The 19,403-nt window shown below is 40.3% G+C and overlaps 1 protein-coding gene across 3 annotated transcripts; it reads right to left on the bottom strand.

The window, feature by feature from the left end:
* Positions 1–2,597: 2,597 nt before the first annotated feature.
* On the bottom strand, positions 2,598–17,740 carry lhx9 (LIM homeobox 9). Of its 3 annotated transcripts, none has more exons than XM_058638625.1 (6): positions 17,543–17,735; positions 14,237–14,469; positions 13,184–13,386; positions 12,033–12,394; positions 8,332–8,534; positions 2,598–5,130 (listed from the first exon to the last, which is right to left on the bottom strand). In XM_058638625.1, the coding sequence occupies exons 2-6, from the start codon at positions 14,414–14,416 to the stop codon at positions 5,074–5,076; spliced, it is 1,005 nt and encodes a 334-aa protein (XP_058494608.1). In that variant the 5' UTR covers positions 14,417–14,469; positions 17,543–17,735; the 3' UTR covers positions 2,598–5,073. The 3 variants fall into 3 exon arrangements, with proteins under 3 accessions (XP_058494608.1, XP_058494607.1, XP_058494606.1); XM_058638624.1 differs by lacking the exon at positions 2,598–5,130 and adding an exon at positions 7,170–7,813 and having other exon boundaries at positions 12,033–12,391; positions 17,543–17,740; XM_058638623.1 differs by lacking the exon at positions 2,598–5,130 and adding an exon at positions 7,170–7,813 and having other exon boundaries at positions 17,543–17,738.
* Positions 17,741–19,403: the final 1,663 nt, after the last annotated feature.

Genomic DNA, 19,403 nt, shown 5'->3' with positions numbered 1-19,403 from the left:
ACACACACACACACACACACACACAGACACACACAGCAGCTGAGCTGTGTCTCATTCACATCATACTCCCTCTGACATCTGCCTGTGTGTGTGTGGTGTGTGTGTGTGTGTGTGTGTACTTGTGTTAGCAGGGTGGCTGGAGTGCTTGGCGAGGTTAAATACGTGCCTAGCAATGAGAGGATGGAACTGAGGTGGAACGAGTTTCACACACTCTCTCACACACACACACACACAGAGCAGAAACAACACTATCATAGAAACATGTAAACTGCAGGTTTCAGCAGAGGCCTACGCCTCAGTGATCTTTACATACATGACACCTTGTGACCCTGTCGCCTGTCACTGTGTGTGATGTATGGTGTTATAATGTTACTGTATTTAAGTACCAAATTCACATATCTGTACTTCACTTAATTTTTATTTCTAGCAACTCTTATTTTTACTTCCTCCATCTATCTTTGTTACTCGATACGACCAAATAAAATCAGAAGAAGAAGAAGAGTTGATAATGGTCCGTATTTATATAGAGCTTTTCTAGTCTTGATGAGCTATAATTTGGCAATTCACCCATTCACACACTTCAACACGAGATTAGGTGTCTTGCTCAAGGACACATATAAGACGAGCAGAGCCAGGAATTGAACCCACAACCTTCCAGTTGAAAGACAACTCGCCCTACTACTCAATCCTATCTCCTGACTTTATTAACCCTTTTACTTTTAACACTTAAGTACATTTTATATCAGAAAATGACTTTTTGATACTTAAGGACAGTAAATGCCATATACTTTAAGACTTTTACTTAAGTAATATTTTTTAAAAAGTGATTTCAACTTCATCCAAAGTCATTTTCTGGTAAGATACAGTACTTACCACATAATACCCTTTTAGGTACTTTATACAAGACAGATTTTTGCTGATCACCCATAAGGAAACTCATCTTCAATGGTGTTGTGAATTACAGGTGTTCATCCATCCATCCATCCATCCATCCATCCATCCATCGTGTACCGCTTTATCCTCCCCATGACGGTCCGCTGGTGCCAATCCCAGTTGACATAGGGCAAAAAGGTGGGGGTGGTACACCCTGGATGGGTCACCAGTCCACCGCAGGGCAACAAACACATAGAGACAGACAAACAACCATTCGCACACACACACCTATGGTCAATTTTGAGTGTCCAATTAACCTCTGCATGTGTTTGGACTGTGGGAGGAAACTGGAGAAAACCCACACACACACACACACACACATGGGGAGATGTGGCCCAAATACAGGTGTCAAAATGACCTTATCCTTCTGTGATTGTGTTGAAAGCATGTGCACACTGGGACTGTGCTCACCAGCCTCCGTCCAAACGTGTCATGTAGAGACTGTGACAATGATTTGAAGGCTTTGCTGAGCACCTTTCTGTCGCTGACATGAAGCAGCATCTGCAGGTCAGCGTGACGAGTGGACACTGGAGATTTTTCTTTTTTTTCACTCTAATGTGTTTTTGTTGTGACAGGCAGAGTGAAGCACTTAGTCGTTGTGTCTCGTTTGACCTTTACGGTACTAAACATGTGTTTTTGAGGCAGATCTGAGCAAACAGCAAAACCTCCGCGGCAAATGTCACAGCTTTGAGTGGGATTGTAAAAACCTAACCCTGATAAACTGGCACGTATCGTAAATCTGTTTTTGTGCAGCTAAATGTTTGATTCCTTCCAGTCTAATCAGGTCTACTTTGTCTTGAAGTAGTAAAAACATCTAAAGATCTTAGTGTTTGAGTCTTGAATTAAACAATAAATTAAATTATTGGTCAACTCTTCCTTAAGGATTTAAGCCAAAATGGCAAAACAACTTTTACTTTTACTCCGCTACATTTCCTCTAACCGTCTTCGTTTCTCATCACTGTCAAACAAAATCAAAAGGAGAAGAGTGGGTAAAGCTCTGTATTTATATAGAGCCATTCACACGCCGCAACATGGGGTTAAGTGTTGAAAGACAACTCGCCCTACCACTGAGCCACCATGGCTCGATACTAACTCCTCACTTTTACTTCTAAAACCATATGAATCAGATCTACTTTGTCTTGAAGAAGTAAAAACATCTAAAGATCTTGAATTAAACACAAAAATAAACGAGTGAACTCTGACTTCAGGAATGTAACCCAGAATGTGTGACACTATTTTGATTGTTGAGTATTTTACAAACTAATCTGCTGTGACAACAAACACGCAGCACTGTCTTAACTGTTTATACAGCGTCACAGTAACCACAGCCGCTTAAAGGTCTAATATTTAGCAGTAGGAGGAGTATTTACGAGCAGAAACTGAATATACTACTCATGAGTATGTTTGTGCATGCGCATAATCACCTTAAAATAAAGGTCATTTCCTTTTCAAAGCCTTAGAAAAAAAAAAGCCCGTTTTATGTACTTTAGGCAAGGGCCTTGTTTTACACAGGCTGCCATTTTGAGCCACCGCATCTCTACGGCGGCCCGGATGGACAAACTAGACAGAGGGTGTGCTTCGTTTGCTACACCGAAAGAATGAACGACATGCTTTCTGATTTGCGAAGGCCACCATATTTCCCCCCCATTTATTACAAGCTGCACTTTCACAAATCATTTTTTTATTATTTCACCTTTATTTACACAGTTATCCCATTGAGACACGGGGTCTCATATTCAAGACAGACCTGCACAAAGATACGCACTCATTTCTACACACTGGACCTTAAACAGCAAAGGGAGCAGTGTGGCTTTTCCTATTATATGACGTGGCCACGTACTACAATCAGTGCAAAGTCAGAATAAGAACTCGGCGCTCACAGTCATTCACTGACCATGCAGAGATACACGTTCATGCTCAAAGTCTTGCATGCAATAGAGTCACAGGGGATCAGCCGTCAGCTCTCTGTATTTTCCACATCCTTCATTTGGTTTAATATCACTTTGGAAATACCTGGAATGGGGCGAATGACTCCCACTGGCGAGGAAAATGGCTGAGCGGGCATTTGCTTACAAAAAGAAACACATTCTCTAGTGTTGTGATGGGATGCATTCCAGTCGCCATCAGTAAACCCCTGAAATTCCTGTCAACACCAGGGCCATGATGATGTCCAGAATTTCCAATCCACCGGCAGCTCCAGAAGAGAAGTGAGCGGCGCTGGCTGTGTTTGTTTGTGTTTCTTCTCCAGCCCCGGCTTCCTGTAGCTGTGTGGTGTCACAGCCGCCCGCCATCAGACCCGGGGAACGCAGCCCTGCTGCCTGCCACAGTGCCACGGCACCGCAGCCACTGAGGTTTCCTCTTGGACTGACTGAAGTGTTTGCTGTTTCCCACATTGTTGGAATTCAACACCAGCCTGTTTACTGGTCCCCATGTGGCTTCAGACTCCCCTCCTCCTCCCCCTCCTCCTCCTCCTCCTCCTCCCCCTATCCCCTCTCTTTTTCCTTTGCTTTTTTTTTCTTCTCTTTCCACAGCATACCACCCTTACATCATACACATAGCACATACACTAAGTAATGAGACTGTACATTATGTTTAAAAACTGTGCACCCATTGTGTACTCGCCTGCGTCACAGTTAATAGGTGACATTTTACAACTAAGATTTTAAATTTATATGGTAGTGCTCAACACATTTATTAGACCACCTGTCCTAAAGACGAAAAGATCTTTCAAAAAAAATGTGTTATTTCTTATTTATTTGGCAAATAATTCACCTTTTCATACCCAAATTTGAGTCAAGCATAACATTCAACCACTAAAACTAAAAGTAAATAACTATTATTTGACATGAATTAAACAAGAAATAATAATGTGCTAACTATTTTTTTTTTTTTTGCAAAACAGTACATTTGAAAATTCATGGATAAGAATAATAATTATACTTTAGCATTAAAAATATCATTTTCAGTTAAAGAGCTTCAACATACAGAAACATCAAAAAATGACCAATATTGTTAATTTAGGGCGGCTGTGGCTTTGGGTGATGGTCTGATAACTGTGTCAAACACTGTATATGTCCATGTAAACTCCTCTACAATAACTTCCGTGTCCTTAAAAGGACATTAGTTTTTTTGTTTTAGTTTTTTCCCCACAGTGAGGTACTCCTGTACTGTATACTTGCATCAGGGAACATTATTTTAATACGCTTTATTTCGCAGCCGACAATGAATCATACAGTGAATCAAAGGGAAATGATACACATCTCAAGTAAAATGTGAATAACAAAGATGATGAGGCGCATGCAAAATAAGAACCTCTTGTTTATCTGCTTTGTTTGTTTGTTTAGTTTAGTTTAGTTAGTTAGTTTTTTTTTTTGTTTTCTCGTTGTTGTTGTGTTTTTTTTTTTTCCTCTCTCCACTTCCTTCCCTCGGTCTCAGCCAGATGGCAAAGCTCCAGCTCTGCAGTCCCCTTCCTTCATACACTCCTCACGTGTGATGATGGGCATCACATCCTGCTGCCGAGTTTCAAGGAGGCCGTGTGTTCATGAAATGACACTCGTGACAAAAGAAAACTTCTATGTAGCAAGCGCATTCTTGGGCGGGTGCATGAGGGCAGCGTGTGTGTGTGTGTGTGTGTTTATGTATATATTGTGCTTACATATGTAGGGATTTTTTTTTCTTTCTTTCTTCGTGTGTGTGTGTGTGTGTGTGTGTGTGTTATTTTCAGAAACAGCCATACGTCACTGTTTCACACTCCTGTCATGTGGATGCCTGCTGTCTTTTAATCACATCCTGTCTCTTTCTGTGAGCTGTTTCTTCTTCTTTTCTTTCTTTCTTTTTTTTTTAAACTACGTTACAATACTTTGTTTAATGTAATTTTGTGCATTCCAAATACAGTTCACATTGATATTATAAAGGTCACACATGGTGGGTTCTCCTCCGTTGATGGACTCAAACATTTAGGACAAACTCATTGTTTTTGCTCAGATGACAATAATCGTCAACTGAAACAGTTTTTTTTTTTTTTTTTTTTAACGTGGTTGCTTATTTGTTCTCAATAGGCTATTATCGTCTTATCCTAATATTGTCTTTGTCTTCAATGGTGATGAATTCCCATCAAAGTTTTCCCCTTCTCTTAATACTTTAGGGAATTTTCAAACGTCGGGATGTATGGCTGTAATGCCCCAAGATTTGTTCTCCCTGAAAGAAATGATAGAGTAAGAATATATTAACTACAGAGCAACCTGGCTTTACGGGGTCTGCATGTACTCTTACTTCATTTTTAGTTTTACCAATATGTAATGCATAAATATATACTATATATATATAAATATATATATATATATGTATATATCAATATGTGCTTTGCAGCATTCCTTTGATCTGAATTTTTAAAGCCATGTTCATGCATTAAAAAGCAATTTCATCGTTTTGACTGCAGGGTTTAGATGCAAATCCATGGGGCATTACGTTAAAAACCATAAACATCATTAAAAAAAAGAAAAAGAAATAGAAATTAAAAGGAAAAAATGAAAGCAAAAAAAAAAGAGAAAAGAAATGAGGACGTTTAACTGGTCATCAATCACTGAATGTTGTCTCATTTGTTGATGTGGTAAACAAACAAATAAACAGAAGAGACGGCAAAACTGTACTCGAGAGAAAGAACACAAAGAAAAATGGCGAGTGTAATGAAAAATAAAACCCATTTAAAGCAAAGTATTTTTTTATTCACACAAATTTAATAAGATATATAACAACCGTTTGGTCCATAAATATTTAAGGGGAAATAGTTTCTATACACCATCTTTATCAAGAAAACAGGGAAACATGGACAATCTTGATAGAACACTTACTGTACTCAACTATTAACACGAAGATCAATATATAAGGTTCTTGGATTACCCAACTATATCTGAAAGAGTGCACAAATGCTTTCTATGACATCGCTGCCCCCTCCCTCAACCCGCCCCCCTCCCCCGCCCCACCCCCCTTCTTGTTTAACAGGATACACCATTAAAAAGATCTTCGGAAATAAGATGCAAAACAGTACAAAACTAGTGAGGCGTCGAAAGGATGTGAATCAGTTTAACAAAGAACACATAATATCCTGAATATCACAAACTCTCTCCCAAGTTATAGCGTAAGGCACATCGTAGAACTGAGTTAGGCGCCCGCTCCAAAAGCGAGCGGACTTTAGAGAACCACTTTGTTCTACAAGAGAACAAACCGTGACGCTCACAATGAAAAATGTGTCGACCCCTCCCCCCCCCCCCCCGTTTGACGATTTTTTTTGCTTCCTTTCTATCGCTCAGCCAGACGAAACGTGGGGTGTGTGTATTTTTTTGGTCTGTTCAGTGGCAAGTGTCATTAAAGAATAAAGTCAATTAAAGTATAAATATGGTCCAAAAAAAAGAAAAAGAAAAGGAGAACACATGGACAGTGATTTCCCCACTGGCTGCCTCGTACACGACTCCACCTATGTGAGGTCATCTGAAAACTCATCCAATCTAGTCTGCAACATTTCCCCCCCTACTGCTTTCCCTTTTCTTTTTTCTATTTAAAAAACAAACAAAACCAAATCACATTGTTACCCTGAGCAACATGATAAAAACAATAATGCACTTTTCACTGGGCAGGTTATTGTCACTGTGCAACTGAGTCTAGCTGTGCTTCTGTGGATATGTTAGCGAGGATTCTTTATCCGCGTTACAGCGCCCAGTAACTGCTACTCTCTCCAAAGCTGTATCCTTTCACTGTGACTGCATTACACGTTGGACAGTTACCACTGTACAGATTATGGGATTGGAAATGTGTGTTTGTGTGTGTGTGGCTTTTTTAGCGTGACGCTCTACATGTAGCCCCTCTGCATGTAGCCCCTCTGCATGTGAAAATAATAACCCAGTGTCTGATTCCGTCCCATCCTCCATTCTGCCTCAAAGACCGCACATTCGGTAGATAATTCAAGCCTGTTTTCTGGAGTTTTATCCATCATACAGAACATTCTACAAGTTTATTTCCCAAATTATTCCAAAACAGAAAGAACAGATCTTTAAAATTGGACGTTTTTGCGAACACAGTGCATACATATACAGGTTTCTGAGGGCAAGATATTCAGATTATTACTGATTAAGCATAAATTAGAAAGGGCTAGTTCTTTTTTTTTTTAAATTCAAATACAAATGTACAAATCAAGTTAAACTATTTTCCCCCCAGACAAGCTTCAAGTTTAGTTTCTTTCCCCCCCGCCTCCAATGAACTGTGAAATACACGTCAAATTTATCGAGTGCCTCCATCTTCAAAAGAATGTCCAAATTTCCTCATACTTTAAGTCTGCCGTGCCGTTTTCCAAACGCTACACATTAAAATGACTTCCTCGTGTTTTAATGTGGCCACTGCTGCTGCTCTTGCTCTTGTTGTATTTCTGTGTGTGTGTGTGTGTGTGTGTGTGTGTGTACACAGTACAGCAATTTCTGTTCCAAGGAGCTGTCTCTGGTTGGCTTTTTTTTTAAAGGTGTCACTTAAAAAATAAAATGCCAAAATAAAATTATAAAGAAGCAAAGAAATAAAAAAAAAAACCAGGGCAAAAAAAAAAAAAAAATCAGTCTAGAATCAATCTAGAGATAGATTGTTAGAAAAGGTTTGTCAAGGTAGTTTGTGAAGGGCTCCCCGAATCATGGCTGTCCAAACTAGAGGTGACGGAGGTCACTACAGTGATAGAGGGGTTTGTCAGGTCTGTTAGTGTGGCTGCGCTGGAGGGGGGGGTCAGGGCCCCACTGTCGGACGAGGGCGGAGGGAGTGAGGTGCCATCAGCCTTATCAACACCTCCATTCTCCTGTCGCAAAACGTTCCTTCTGAATTTGGCTCTTGCGTTTTGGAACCAAACCTGCAAACCAATCCCAATGTGGCTTTTACTGCTTTGTGTTTGAATAGGATTGAATCATGTGTACAGTAGTGGACATGTCAAGTAATCACAACTGTATCAAGTCGCTCTCATCCTTCATCTCAACATGTAGAATATTAAATGTTAAATATGGCAATTTTTCTCTAGGGGCAGAATAAGTTAGCGGCTCTCAATAGCAAAAAAATAAGATCTCCTTCTGTTCTCCTCAGATTAAAAACGACATGTGCACTCTCGATATTATTAATATTAACATAGAGAATAACTTCGTTTTCAAAATGTACACAAACAAAAAAAAATAATCGGATAAAACCCCCTGGATATACATCTAAAGACTAAATGGACCAATCAAACAATAAAGAAAAACAATAAAAGGTGACTATAAGTGAGAGATGAGAGGGTTATGGAGCAGGAGTGAGGTGGGGGGAGGGGTGGGGGGAGGGATGCAGACACAGATATGAGTGGATGAGATCAGTAAGTTGTAAGAAGAGCTCTCTGCTTACCTGTAGAACTCTCTTAGTGAGGCCCGTTTTCTGCGCCAGCTGCTTTAAGTCCTTGGCATCTGGGTTGTGGTTGATGGCAAAGTAGGATTTCATTGTCCGCAGCTGATGGTGTTTGAAGGAGGTCCGCATGCGCTTGGTCTTCTGTGACGGAGCGTACGACTGCTGGTCCCGGTCCAGGTGATCCGTGTCGTTCTCGTTACAGCCTGAGGAGAGAGGAGACCGGGACAAGGGAGTGGGTCAAAGTCCGCCAGCACAACACAGTCACTGTTGTTTCACTTGGACAAACTGTTAAGTTTCCTGATTACATTTTAATTTGAATTATAAATCAAACCACTCTTATATCAATCAATAAATACAATTATTTCTAATAAACAATTGGTCATGGAAGGGTTTTCAGATGTTTACTATGTGGTCACACTTTGCATAAAAAAGAAAACCTGGAATAAAACACAGCATATCAACGGAACCAAGTGACCTGATAAATGATTATGTATCAATGTGGAATCTTATTCATATTTATATGTATAATTAGAATAATTTCACTGATTGACCTCAAATATAATGAATCAGTCTCTCTTTATAGTATTTAGTCCACTGGACGTTTTGATGATGTTGTTCTGAACATAAAGTGAGATATTATTTTTAAAGAAAAATGTATATTTTAACTACATTTCTGCTCGTTTTTGAAGAGAGGAGTTCGAAAAGGCCTCATTTGTCAATAGATTAGTGTATAAAAATAAATGGATCTACTGGATTAAAATGTATAAAAGTTTGTAATTAAAGCAGAGCAACAGACCACGTGACAAAAATATACTAAAACTTATTTTTATTTAGATCTTCTAAGTTGGTGCTACTGCAACAGAGAAATCTATTTGTGCAATAAATACTTGCATGTGACTGTAAAAAAGTTGAATTTATGAACTAATAAATTCCATATGATTTTGTATTTATGTGAAGTAAAATCTGTCATATCGTGTCACCTTGTATCCAATAAACTGATTTTCTCATCTTAAGATACAGTGAGAGCAATTGTCCCACATACAGTTTTATAAAGTGACAGATTTTTAAAAAAAAAAAAAACAACAACTAAAAAGTAAATAAACTGTGCATGTGTGTGGCATAAATATGTTGTGTTTCCTCCTCTGAAAGATCATGAACACCACTGTCGTGGACGCGTCTATCTCCACACTCACTCACTGGATCCTGTTTCACTTGATATTATTACCCACTAGGGGTCTCTATATCCAAACAAGAGCAAAGTTTTCAGAGTGGAGTGGAATCCTCGGTGGAGCCACACACACACACACACACACACACACACACACACACACATTCACTCTCTCTCTCTCTCCCTGGTGAGAACAAACATGAATGTGCTCGCTAAAGCAGAAACAAAACCTCATCCTATTTGTCATGAACGTGATTCTCCTGATCTGCAGAGCGACGTGTTAACACAGGAACAACAAAGCGGGACCAAAAAGCAACAAGACTATGTTTTTACATCCTGATTTACCCGGAATCATTTTCCTTTTTTAAATGTTTAATTATAAATTCAGTTTATAATTCATTTAAAACATTTAAGATATGTGTAAATGAGTGCATATACATGCAAATATTGCACTATTTGGTGGAATGACAATGAAGTTTCCCTTATTAAAGCATCTTTAACATGAAAAAAGAACAAGTATTGTATTCTACTTCATTCTATTCAATTGAAGAGTCCCATGTGGACATTATAATATTCCCAGTGGGACTTTAACTGTGTCTGTGCTGCTTGATAATGAGTTCACAGGGACTGTATTTTGTCTGTCTCCATAACAACAGGGCTGTTCTCCAGTTGTAATTTATACCTTTATTTTATTTTATTTTTTTCCGCCGTACATATTTTAACAGTGTTGAGGTTTCACTAAGGTCAACCTCACAATAACCTCATGCAGTGGTCATTTTTCATCATGAATGTGCACATTTTGCCCCCTTATCACACATATATGTAAATGCACATATTCTCAATTAAAAGAGTGTATGATGGACACACATTGCATTTAACCTGTGTTAAAAAATTACAAAGACATATTTAACATTTGCACGGGTGTATTTGTGTTGAAATAAATGATTTTTTTTGGGGGGTGGGGCCATTTTGCCACTGAAATATCTGTGCACGCCACTGTATTTCATAGCATTTGAACAATTATGTGAGTGTGGAGGAATAACAGCAATAATAACAGTCACTATGAGCGTGTGTGTGGTTGGACAATGTTGTTGGTGTGTGTCTCTCAGTGTGTGTGAGTCTCTCTCTCTCTCTCTCTGTCTGTCTCTCTCCCTGCAGCAGGCCCCTCTGCTGCTGCTGCTGCTGCTGAGCCTCTGCAGCCTGAGAACCGCGCTGACCGCCGCGCAGGAGGCCAGGGATTCCAACGTCACCTCCAATTAGCGAAGAACAATTAACGCGCAGATTACCCTTATTCCTCCCTATTCAGCGCGGACACAGGAAACTTGGCGCACAATGACAAACTCTCTCAGCCGCGCGCTAATTCGCAGAAAGCGACAACAAAACGGGGACACAGCAGCAGGAGGAGGAGGAGGAGGAGGAGGCTTTAATACACTCACAATATTTAAAAAAAAATCCACATTTAACAGCAGCTTCATCCAAACGACTTTGAACGGCCTGCATGCGTCAGTGCGTGCGTTCACACACACACACACACACATTCTGTGTGTAGAAGTCCACGAACAAACTGTGAACGAGGTCAAACTTCGATTACTCGCTCCCCTGTAACATCACACGTCGCAGCGTGAAGCAGCGAAACGTTCACAAACCGTAAAAGAGAAAGCTGCGGATCAATGAACCCATGATGGCACGCAGACGCACGCACGCACAGGCACGACCTTAAAGGACACGTGCATTTATTTTATACACAGGTACCGACCTGGATTTAAGACTATGTTTATTGTTTTTTGCAAAGGGCGAAAACAATTACTATTATTTATTAATCTAATGATTGATGGATTTTTCACTTAACCTTAATAATTCCTGTAGCAGATTTCCTTAAATCTGAGTGGGAAAAAAACAACGTAAGTATTTAACCTGTGGCTACATAAACTGGCTGAATAATTAATACAAAACTGGTTGATTAATGGAAGTTATATTCCAGAGGTCGTGATGAGATTATGGTGGAAACTGTAGCGGCAAATTTGCATGAAAATGGATTGTTTTTGCAACACGTGCATGACTAACACTGCCACATTTAACACTGTCAGTGTTGTTATTACAATAATATTGTACATAAACTAAATAAAAGTGATAAAATGACTTATCTCAGCCCTTGGGCTCTTGTCTGTTCTGCATTGGAGAGAGAAAGAGAGGATACACAGCCATCACATCTAAAACTATAAAATACTTTATGTTGCTTTTTCTTTTCTTTTCTTTTTTAAAAAAAATAAAAACCCAGCATATTTGAGTGAAGCAGTGCACTCTGTTGAACCTCATCCCTCATTATTAACTGCAGGGGACAGAAATCATCACTATTTTATTTGATTCGTTTCAGTTTTTAGTCTGTTTAGAGTTAGTTTGGTATTTTAGAGCTCTACTCTTTATTCAGTTCTATTCATTTGAATAAATGAGTTAGAAATGAGTTCTTTCATATTTCATATTTAATCTCTGTGCATATCTGGGTGACTGGGCTGTGTGTGAGTGTGTGACGCACCTGTGTTGTAGCTCGGGATGTCTATGCCCATGGCCGGGCTCTTCCTCTTGCGCGGCCTTCCCTTCTGCGCGGTGCCGGTGCCGTTGAAGTACGGCAGCGCGAGGCCGCCGCCGCCTTTGGCCGCGAGCTCGGCGAAGTTGAGCTGGGGATGATACTCCGGTCCCTGCACGAGCGTCTCGAAGTGGAGGCGACAGTACACGAGGCTGTCCTTCATGCCGAAGTGGTCCCCCGTGGTCAGCGTCTTGTTGCAGGTGGTGCACGTGAAGCAGCTCAGGTGGTACACGGAGTCGCGCGCTCGCATCACCATCTCCGAGGCCGAAATCCCGAGGTGGCAGCGCGCGCACCTCTGCACGGAGAACCTTCTGGAACAGACAAACCACTTTTACCGCGAGTTTTTGGCACGTGACAAACAAGACACGTGTGCGTGTGACACATGTGTGTGTTTATCTTTCGGTGGCAAAGCATCACCGTTTCAGCAAGTTATCTTAGTTTAATAACAGTTGCACATACAAGGCTGCACGTGAGCACGCACTTATAACATTTTCCTCCACTGCTGTGCTTCATAAACGGCACTCCCGTGTGTGTGTGTGCGCGTGGCTATAGGTCCATAAATGTAGGCTTTGTTAAAATAATGGGATAACATCTGACCCAAAAAACATTTCTGAGCAGTTACTCTCGTGGCGTGCTGGGCCCTGACAAAAGCCAGTAAAGGTTGGCCTCTTTTAAATGGAAAACAACAGGAATGTGCAGCGGTGTGTGTGTGTATGAGCTCAGGCTTTTTCTTGGTTTCTGGGAGAGTGACTCATGGAGAAACCATTGCATCTTAAAGCAATACAAACAAAAAAAATTACATTTTCAGATCATTCTACAATTACCAGCACGCGCAGTGCCCCTGGAGAGTGATGTGATTTTGTTTTAGAAAAAAAACAACAACAAAGAATGAGGCCTTTAATTGGACCAAAAGGCTTCAACATAATTCAGATGAACAGTCACAGCCTGTTGAATCACTCGTGACAGGTCCTGCACATTAGTTTTTTATTAAAGACTTAAAGATTAATTAAAAAATAAATAAATAAATGTATTGGCCACTGTGTGCGCGCGGGGTGCATTATTTACCTTGTTTAAAATTGGTTCACCTGATTTTTTCTTACCTGTAATAATCCTCTTTGCAGTAGATACTTCCGTCCTTGGCAAAACACGTGAGCTCGGACTCCAGCGCCAGTTTACATTCACAGCATTTGAGGCAGCGCAGGTGCCACTGTTTGTCCACGGCCAGCAGGTAATATCTGTCCGAGATCTTCCCACCACAGCCGGCGCACAGAGCCGGTTTCTCCGGACTCATTGAAGGCATCGTCTGCAGGTCGCACGCACACACACACACACACACACACACACAAGGGGAGAGAGGGAGAGAGAAGACTTAGCTCATGGAAACTTCTCTCTTGCACAGTCACTGAAATGTGCATTATGTTAAAAATCAAATAAAAACAACTTTCCTTTAATAATAAATAAAGAAATGGACATGCTTTAAATCGCGCGGTGGAGGCCACAGTGGACGAATAAACACTAACATAAAATGTTATACATAATAACAATAACAACAACAATAATAATGACTAGTAAATGATGATGTTTGATAACGTGAACCAAAACAAAAAAATTCTCATCATATTCGTTTGTTTTCTCCTTATTTCATAAGAAATAAGATACATTTAGAGTAGAAACGACACACCGGGAAAACTGTCTCTGTCATGATCTGACATTTATTCCACTAATAATAATAATAATAACAATAATAATAACAATAATAATAATAATACCAATAATAGTCTTTTTACGTATTTTTTTAACAATATAATTATAGTTTATCTAGACAATTAATGGTAATCAACATTTTTGGATGTTTCACATACATTTACACAGCAGTTATGATTTAATGTCTTCATCACTAAACTTGAGCAAACGTCAATAAAAATAACACAATTTATTTTAGGTGTTTTGCATGAATGTTTCCTCTCAATATTTATATTTTAAGTGAAATCCTGCTCCCTGCTCGCTCGTACTTTCTCCACAACCACGAGATGTGGCGGATTAACGGCGGCACAGGCACAGTTTTACGCAGCAGCGCGGATTAAAAACGACTTTTGAACAGAAGTTGGGACACAGACACACAGATAGACGGACACACACACGCAGACACTTACCGACTCCCTCCCGTTGAGCTGCAGTCCCTTCGCCAGGCGAGACTCGCTCTTCGAGCGTCTCTCCATCTCCTCCATGATGCCTTGGATGTGATCCCCGGAGATCCCGTGGAAAAGCATGGCTCCCGGTCCTGGACGCAACGTGCAACTGCCTGCCTCTGTCTTGCAGCCCACAACTTCCATATACTGTAGAATGCAGCGCTGCGCCGCGCGCTCACTGCGCGTCCACAGTGGCTCTGAGACACACACACACACACGCGCACACACAACCACACACACACACACAGCAGCCCAGGAGATTGTTTTTAAAAAAAAACAAATCTAAAAAAATCACCTCCTCTCCACAGTGCAAGCAGAAGAAACACGAAGAAACTACAACATGGGTGGGACAGGAGTTGTTGTAGCTTTTTTGCCCCTTCTTCGCGTCAATGCCTCTCCTCCTCTTCTTCCAGAAAGAGAAGAAGAAGAAAATGAAGAAGAAGTAGAAGAAAAAAAAAAGAATATAGTCCAAATCAGGCGACAAAACCGGTGTGGAAGTGGAGTCAGTGGTGGGGAGGGAGGAGGAGGGAGGAGGAGGGGAGGGGGCCACAATGTGAACACACGCCAAAAATAATGACACAGAGTTTTTCTCTTGTTGTTGTTGTTTCTGATGCTCTCTCTCTCTTTCTCTCTCTTTATCCCGGTTTTCCCAGTTTGGGCTTCCTCGGTGTTTGGAGGTCAGACTGGGACTGCCTGCATTTGAGAACCGTGTCCTATTTGTGAAGGGAGCAGAGCCTGCCCAGTCTGAATAATTTGGTAGGAGGAGTTCCCCCTCTCTCTCTCTCACTCTCCCCCTCCTCTCTCTCTCTCTCTCTCTCTCTCTCTCTCTCCACTGATTCCTATTCACCAACAAAGAGCTGTCACTCTTCCCTCAAAATCTCGCGGACTCTTGCTGCTTGTGAAGTACCCAACACTTTATGGAACACTGACATTTTCTCATCATTCTTTTATTCCTTCATTTAGAGGTGAGGATGATGATCGAGTCACATTGTTATGTAAAAATGCAAAACAATAATAATAATACAATCAGTCTTTTAACAGGTCTAAAAAAAATAATCATGCATCCTATAAGTAAAATAAGGTGTATTATATTTCTAAAGAAAATTAATGCTTGACTTGATTATTTATGTTATCATTATATTATTGTGATTATAGGGGATGCTTCCAATCGTGTGTGTGTGATAGGAAAAAAATAAAGATGTCTTTATAGAACTGAGTTGAACATTTGAAAAAAAGATGAATAAATAAATAAAACCAAATAAGATATTAGTTGTTTATTGTGGCCCATATTGTGATGTATTGAAAACAGATTTTAATTTAATTTAACATGGGTTTATTTCTCTCTCTCTCTTTTCCAGAATAAATATAATCTGGTCTTTTCTGTGCAAAATAACGCTGAATTATCTCCTCTTGCTCTTTCGTGGCCCTTGTTATCTTCACTCTTGTATTGAATTAGGCCTTAAAATAAACCTTGGTTTACTTGCAAGAGGCTTGTTGTTGTGACCATAATAACTGATATGTATATGTTTTATTTTCTCATGTGCACAGTGATGTATAGAAGGATCTATCTATATATGTGTATACACTAAAGACATGTGTCACTTTTAAAGGGCGCGTGAAAACACAGACAAATAAATAAATAAAAATAAAAACAGAGAGAGAGAAGCGGACTGAGGCCAAATGTGGTGACAGCAAATTAAAACACACACCTCGAGGAAGCTCCAGGTCTCACACACACACACACACACACACCAACACACACACACACACACTGAGAGATGTGTATAATATACAGTGTGTGTGGGGTCGATGACTGATGCTCCTTTTCTCTCTCTGAAACAATAGATACAGGACGATTCTGTGACTCTTTGGTCCCATTAATAGATTTACTGGCACTTGGGTGGAGGGAGAAGGAGGTGTGTGTGTGTGGGGGGAGGGGGGTATGGTGGTGGATGCAGGTGTGGATGCTTCATTACTTCATCTCAAGACGTGTTACATTATCATGTGTCCCCCTCCACCTCCACCTCCACTCCTCTCTCCTCTTCCTCCTCCATGAAGTTGTGCTGTCTTTAATTGGAGGCCCCTTGATAGCTATAGGCTGTGAGACAAGGCTCTGGCCGCGCGCGCGCGCTCGTGTGTGTGTGTAGATCCATGGTGGAAGCACTGGACCTGCAGCTGCTCTGAAAAGCGCAGCGTTAATTTGCAGCTCTGTCAGTGTCTCAGCCTCCGAGCGGCTGCTAAAGAGACTTTAACAAGGAAAGAGAAAAGAAAAAGGAAAAGAAAAGGAAAGAAAAGAAGAGAGAACTACCAAAAGGACACGAGGATTCGATTTCACCTGGACAAAGACACCATGAGGGGTGTGATCTGCTCAGCTCTGTGTGTGACATTTCACCTTTAAATGCACCGTTTCTTTTACACACATGACGCCGTGTGCACGTGCACACATATTCCTTCCTCTTAATGTGGATTTATTTATTTATTATTTGTTTGACCCGCCGCCTCAAGCAGGGACTTTTCATTTGAGTGAAGTGGGTGTAACCATGTGTCAGTGCTCAACACGAGACTGAGGGGACATGTTGTTTATTTTAATAACACGTAATAATGATATTAATATTAATCATCTGTTTTGTATTATTTAAAAGTGTAAAACTACAATTCAAATGTATGTTGACACCAAAAAGGGTGACAATAAAACGCCATTGTATTCTAAAACGCTATAACTACGCATATTTTGTTAAACAATAAGGTTATTTTTTTTTTTTTAAATAATAGGCAAGTATTCTTTCATTTTTCGTTCAAATAGAATTATTGGCCCTAGAATTCAAGGTAAGCGATGCTGGTGAAATTATCAGTATTACTTGAATGTTAACTGTATTTATAATACGTCGTTTTTTCCCCTTAAACATGTACAATTAAATCTATTTGTGTGTGTGTCTGAAAGCGTCCTTTTTGTCTCACATTCCCCCGTAAAACGCTTTAAATGATCCATGCATCCACTTTCTACCGCTTTAATACATACAGAAATTAAATCATTAAAAAAAAATACAACTAAATAAAAAGTATTTACAAATTAGAGCGAGTGATAAATGGTTTATTCTGCAGAATCTTACTGTGTTTATCATGCAGACATCAGAGCTGTGGCCCATAACTCCACTCTCTCTCTCTCTCTTCCGCTGTTCTTTGTTAACACACTAACTAATCTGCATTATTAATGTTATTTTACCACTATAATATAAAAAGACACAGAAAGAAGAGAAGAAGTGTTCTTACCTGAGATGCAGATCCCGGTGCAGCAGCAGCAGCGGCGGCGGCTCCGGACTGTGCGCACTGTTGTGCAGGGAGGAGGAGGAGGAGGAGGAGGAGGAGGAGCAGGAGGAGGCAGAGGAGAGGAAAGGAGAGGAGACGCTGCCGGTAGATGGGGGCTGTTCCTCGTTTCTGAGCTTACACTTCTTCTCCTACTTGGAGCGTCAATTAAAACACAGCACATTTAAATATCCCTCTGCTGTATATGCAGATGGCCCTCACTCTCTCTTTCCCTCATCCTCTCTATGTGTGTGTGTGTGTGTCTCTCTCTCTCTACCACGCGCGCACATTGAAGATGGATCCATACATGGCCTGCACCTCAGAAAGGATTTAACGTTTGATGTTAATCGTTTTCTAAATGGAAAACAAGGTTGAAAAACAGGCCACAGGTTTACTTTTTCGTTCAAATGATACAATTCACTACATTTCATTTTGTTAAGTCGTTTTTCAGCTCTGCGTTTAAGCATTGGAGTGGACTTTAAACGTTTACATTTATAACCATACAAAATGCATATTTTAGTTCATATACATAAGTGAAATAATCAGCTGCAATCTCAGTCAGTGTGTGGGGAGCAGAGGGTTTGTTTGTAGACGAGTTTGAAACAAACAAACAAACAAAATAAATATTAAGCAAAGACAACATACGCCTGTGGGTTCATTATTTGGTATTGCAACGCAATCACTAACATCAAATCGAATTTTTCAAATAAAATAAAATTTTAAAAATAAAGTTTTCCTTTTTTGAAAAAAAAAAAAAGAAAAAAGAAGAAGAAGTAGTGAACACGTTATTGGACGTCATCAAACTGGAACATGCGTCAACTAGAAAATTCACTGGTTCATATTTCGCTGTAATCCTCTGGAGGGAATATTTCATTTTTAGGTTCACCTTTCGTTTTCCCTCAGCTGTGACGTATGCTCACTCTCTCTCTCTGTATCTCTATGTCTCTCTCTCTAATCTCACCTGGAGATGGAGCTGACAAACTTCATTTAAATTCAGTGTAACACCGAGTGTGTTTAGCCAGGAACCCATTCTTCACACACTTGGCCTCAGGTATAGCATCTAATTCAGATGCAGAACATTTACCACTGTTTAATAAAAAAAAAAAAGGCAAGATTTCACTTTCAGTTTATGTTTTTTTTGGATGCTTGGATTACATTAAACTCAATTATATTTACTGTTACAAAGAAAACACCCAGTATATGAATATTATTTTTTAATTTCCTTTGGTTGCAGTGCAGTCATTTCACTGCACATTTAATTTAATTTAATAATATTATAATTGAAATTCACCATTGGTTCACCTTCATTGCACAAGCACTGCCAACATGAGAGGCTCATCCATGAGACAGGACGCCCCGTCTCTGTATGGATTTGACTGATTTCAATTGACAAGTGCATATAGGAATACTGTGTGAGTGAACATGGGCTTGAAGCAATGGGTGGCAATTAATTTCACCTCTGTGCTGCCTGCTTAAATGATCACATGCCATAATACGCCGCTAACAGTCATTCTGCTTTTGCTCCTTCCGCCCGGGCTGACATCACAATGTATCTCATCAATAATGCAGCGGCACTGAGATCCATTTCACTGTGTACTGTAACACATACTGTGCACACAGCGTTCTCCAAGCATGATATACCCAGCTCTGCAGCGTGTGCAGGGTTCAACTGTGAAACCACGGATGCAGCACCAACCGGGGGGACGGATGCCTGCCTGCCTGCCTGCCTGCCTCCTCTCTGCTGTAGGGCATGGTGGTTAGATTACCACACATCCAGGGTTTATCTGCTGTTATCATTTCTGGGTCACATCAAGTGACACTCACAGAG

The sequence above is a fragment of the Solea solea genome, chromosome 9, assembly GCF_958295425.1.
Source record: "Solea solea chromosome 9, fSolSol10.1, whole genome shotgun sequence".
Taxonomy (NCBI): Eukaryota; Metazoa; Chordata; class Actinopteri; order Pleuronectiformes; family Soleidae; genus Solea; species Solea solea.
The sequence above is the reverse complement of the archived record's forward strand: the minus strand, read 5'-3'. Positions and strand labels throughout refer to the sequence as shown.

Excerpts from the sequence above, each read along its gene's own strand:
- lhx9 (XM_058638623.1), bottom strand. The coding sequence starts at position 14,416 with ATGGAAGTTGTGGGCTGCAAGACAGAGGCAGGCAGTTGCACGTTGCGT. Across the intron at positions 12,395-13,183 it reads TGCAAAGAGGATTATTACAG|AAGGTTCTCCGTGCAGAGGT; the intron begins GTAAGAAAAAAT and ends TGTCTGTTCCAG. Across the intron at positions 7,814-8,331 it reads TCACTAAGAGAGTTCTACAG|GTTTGGTTCCAAAACGCAAG; the intron begins GTAAGCAGAGAG and ends ATTGGTTTGCAG.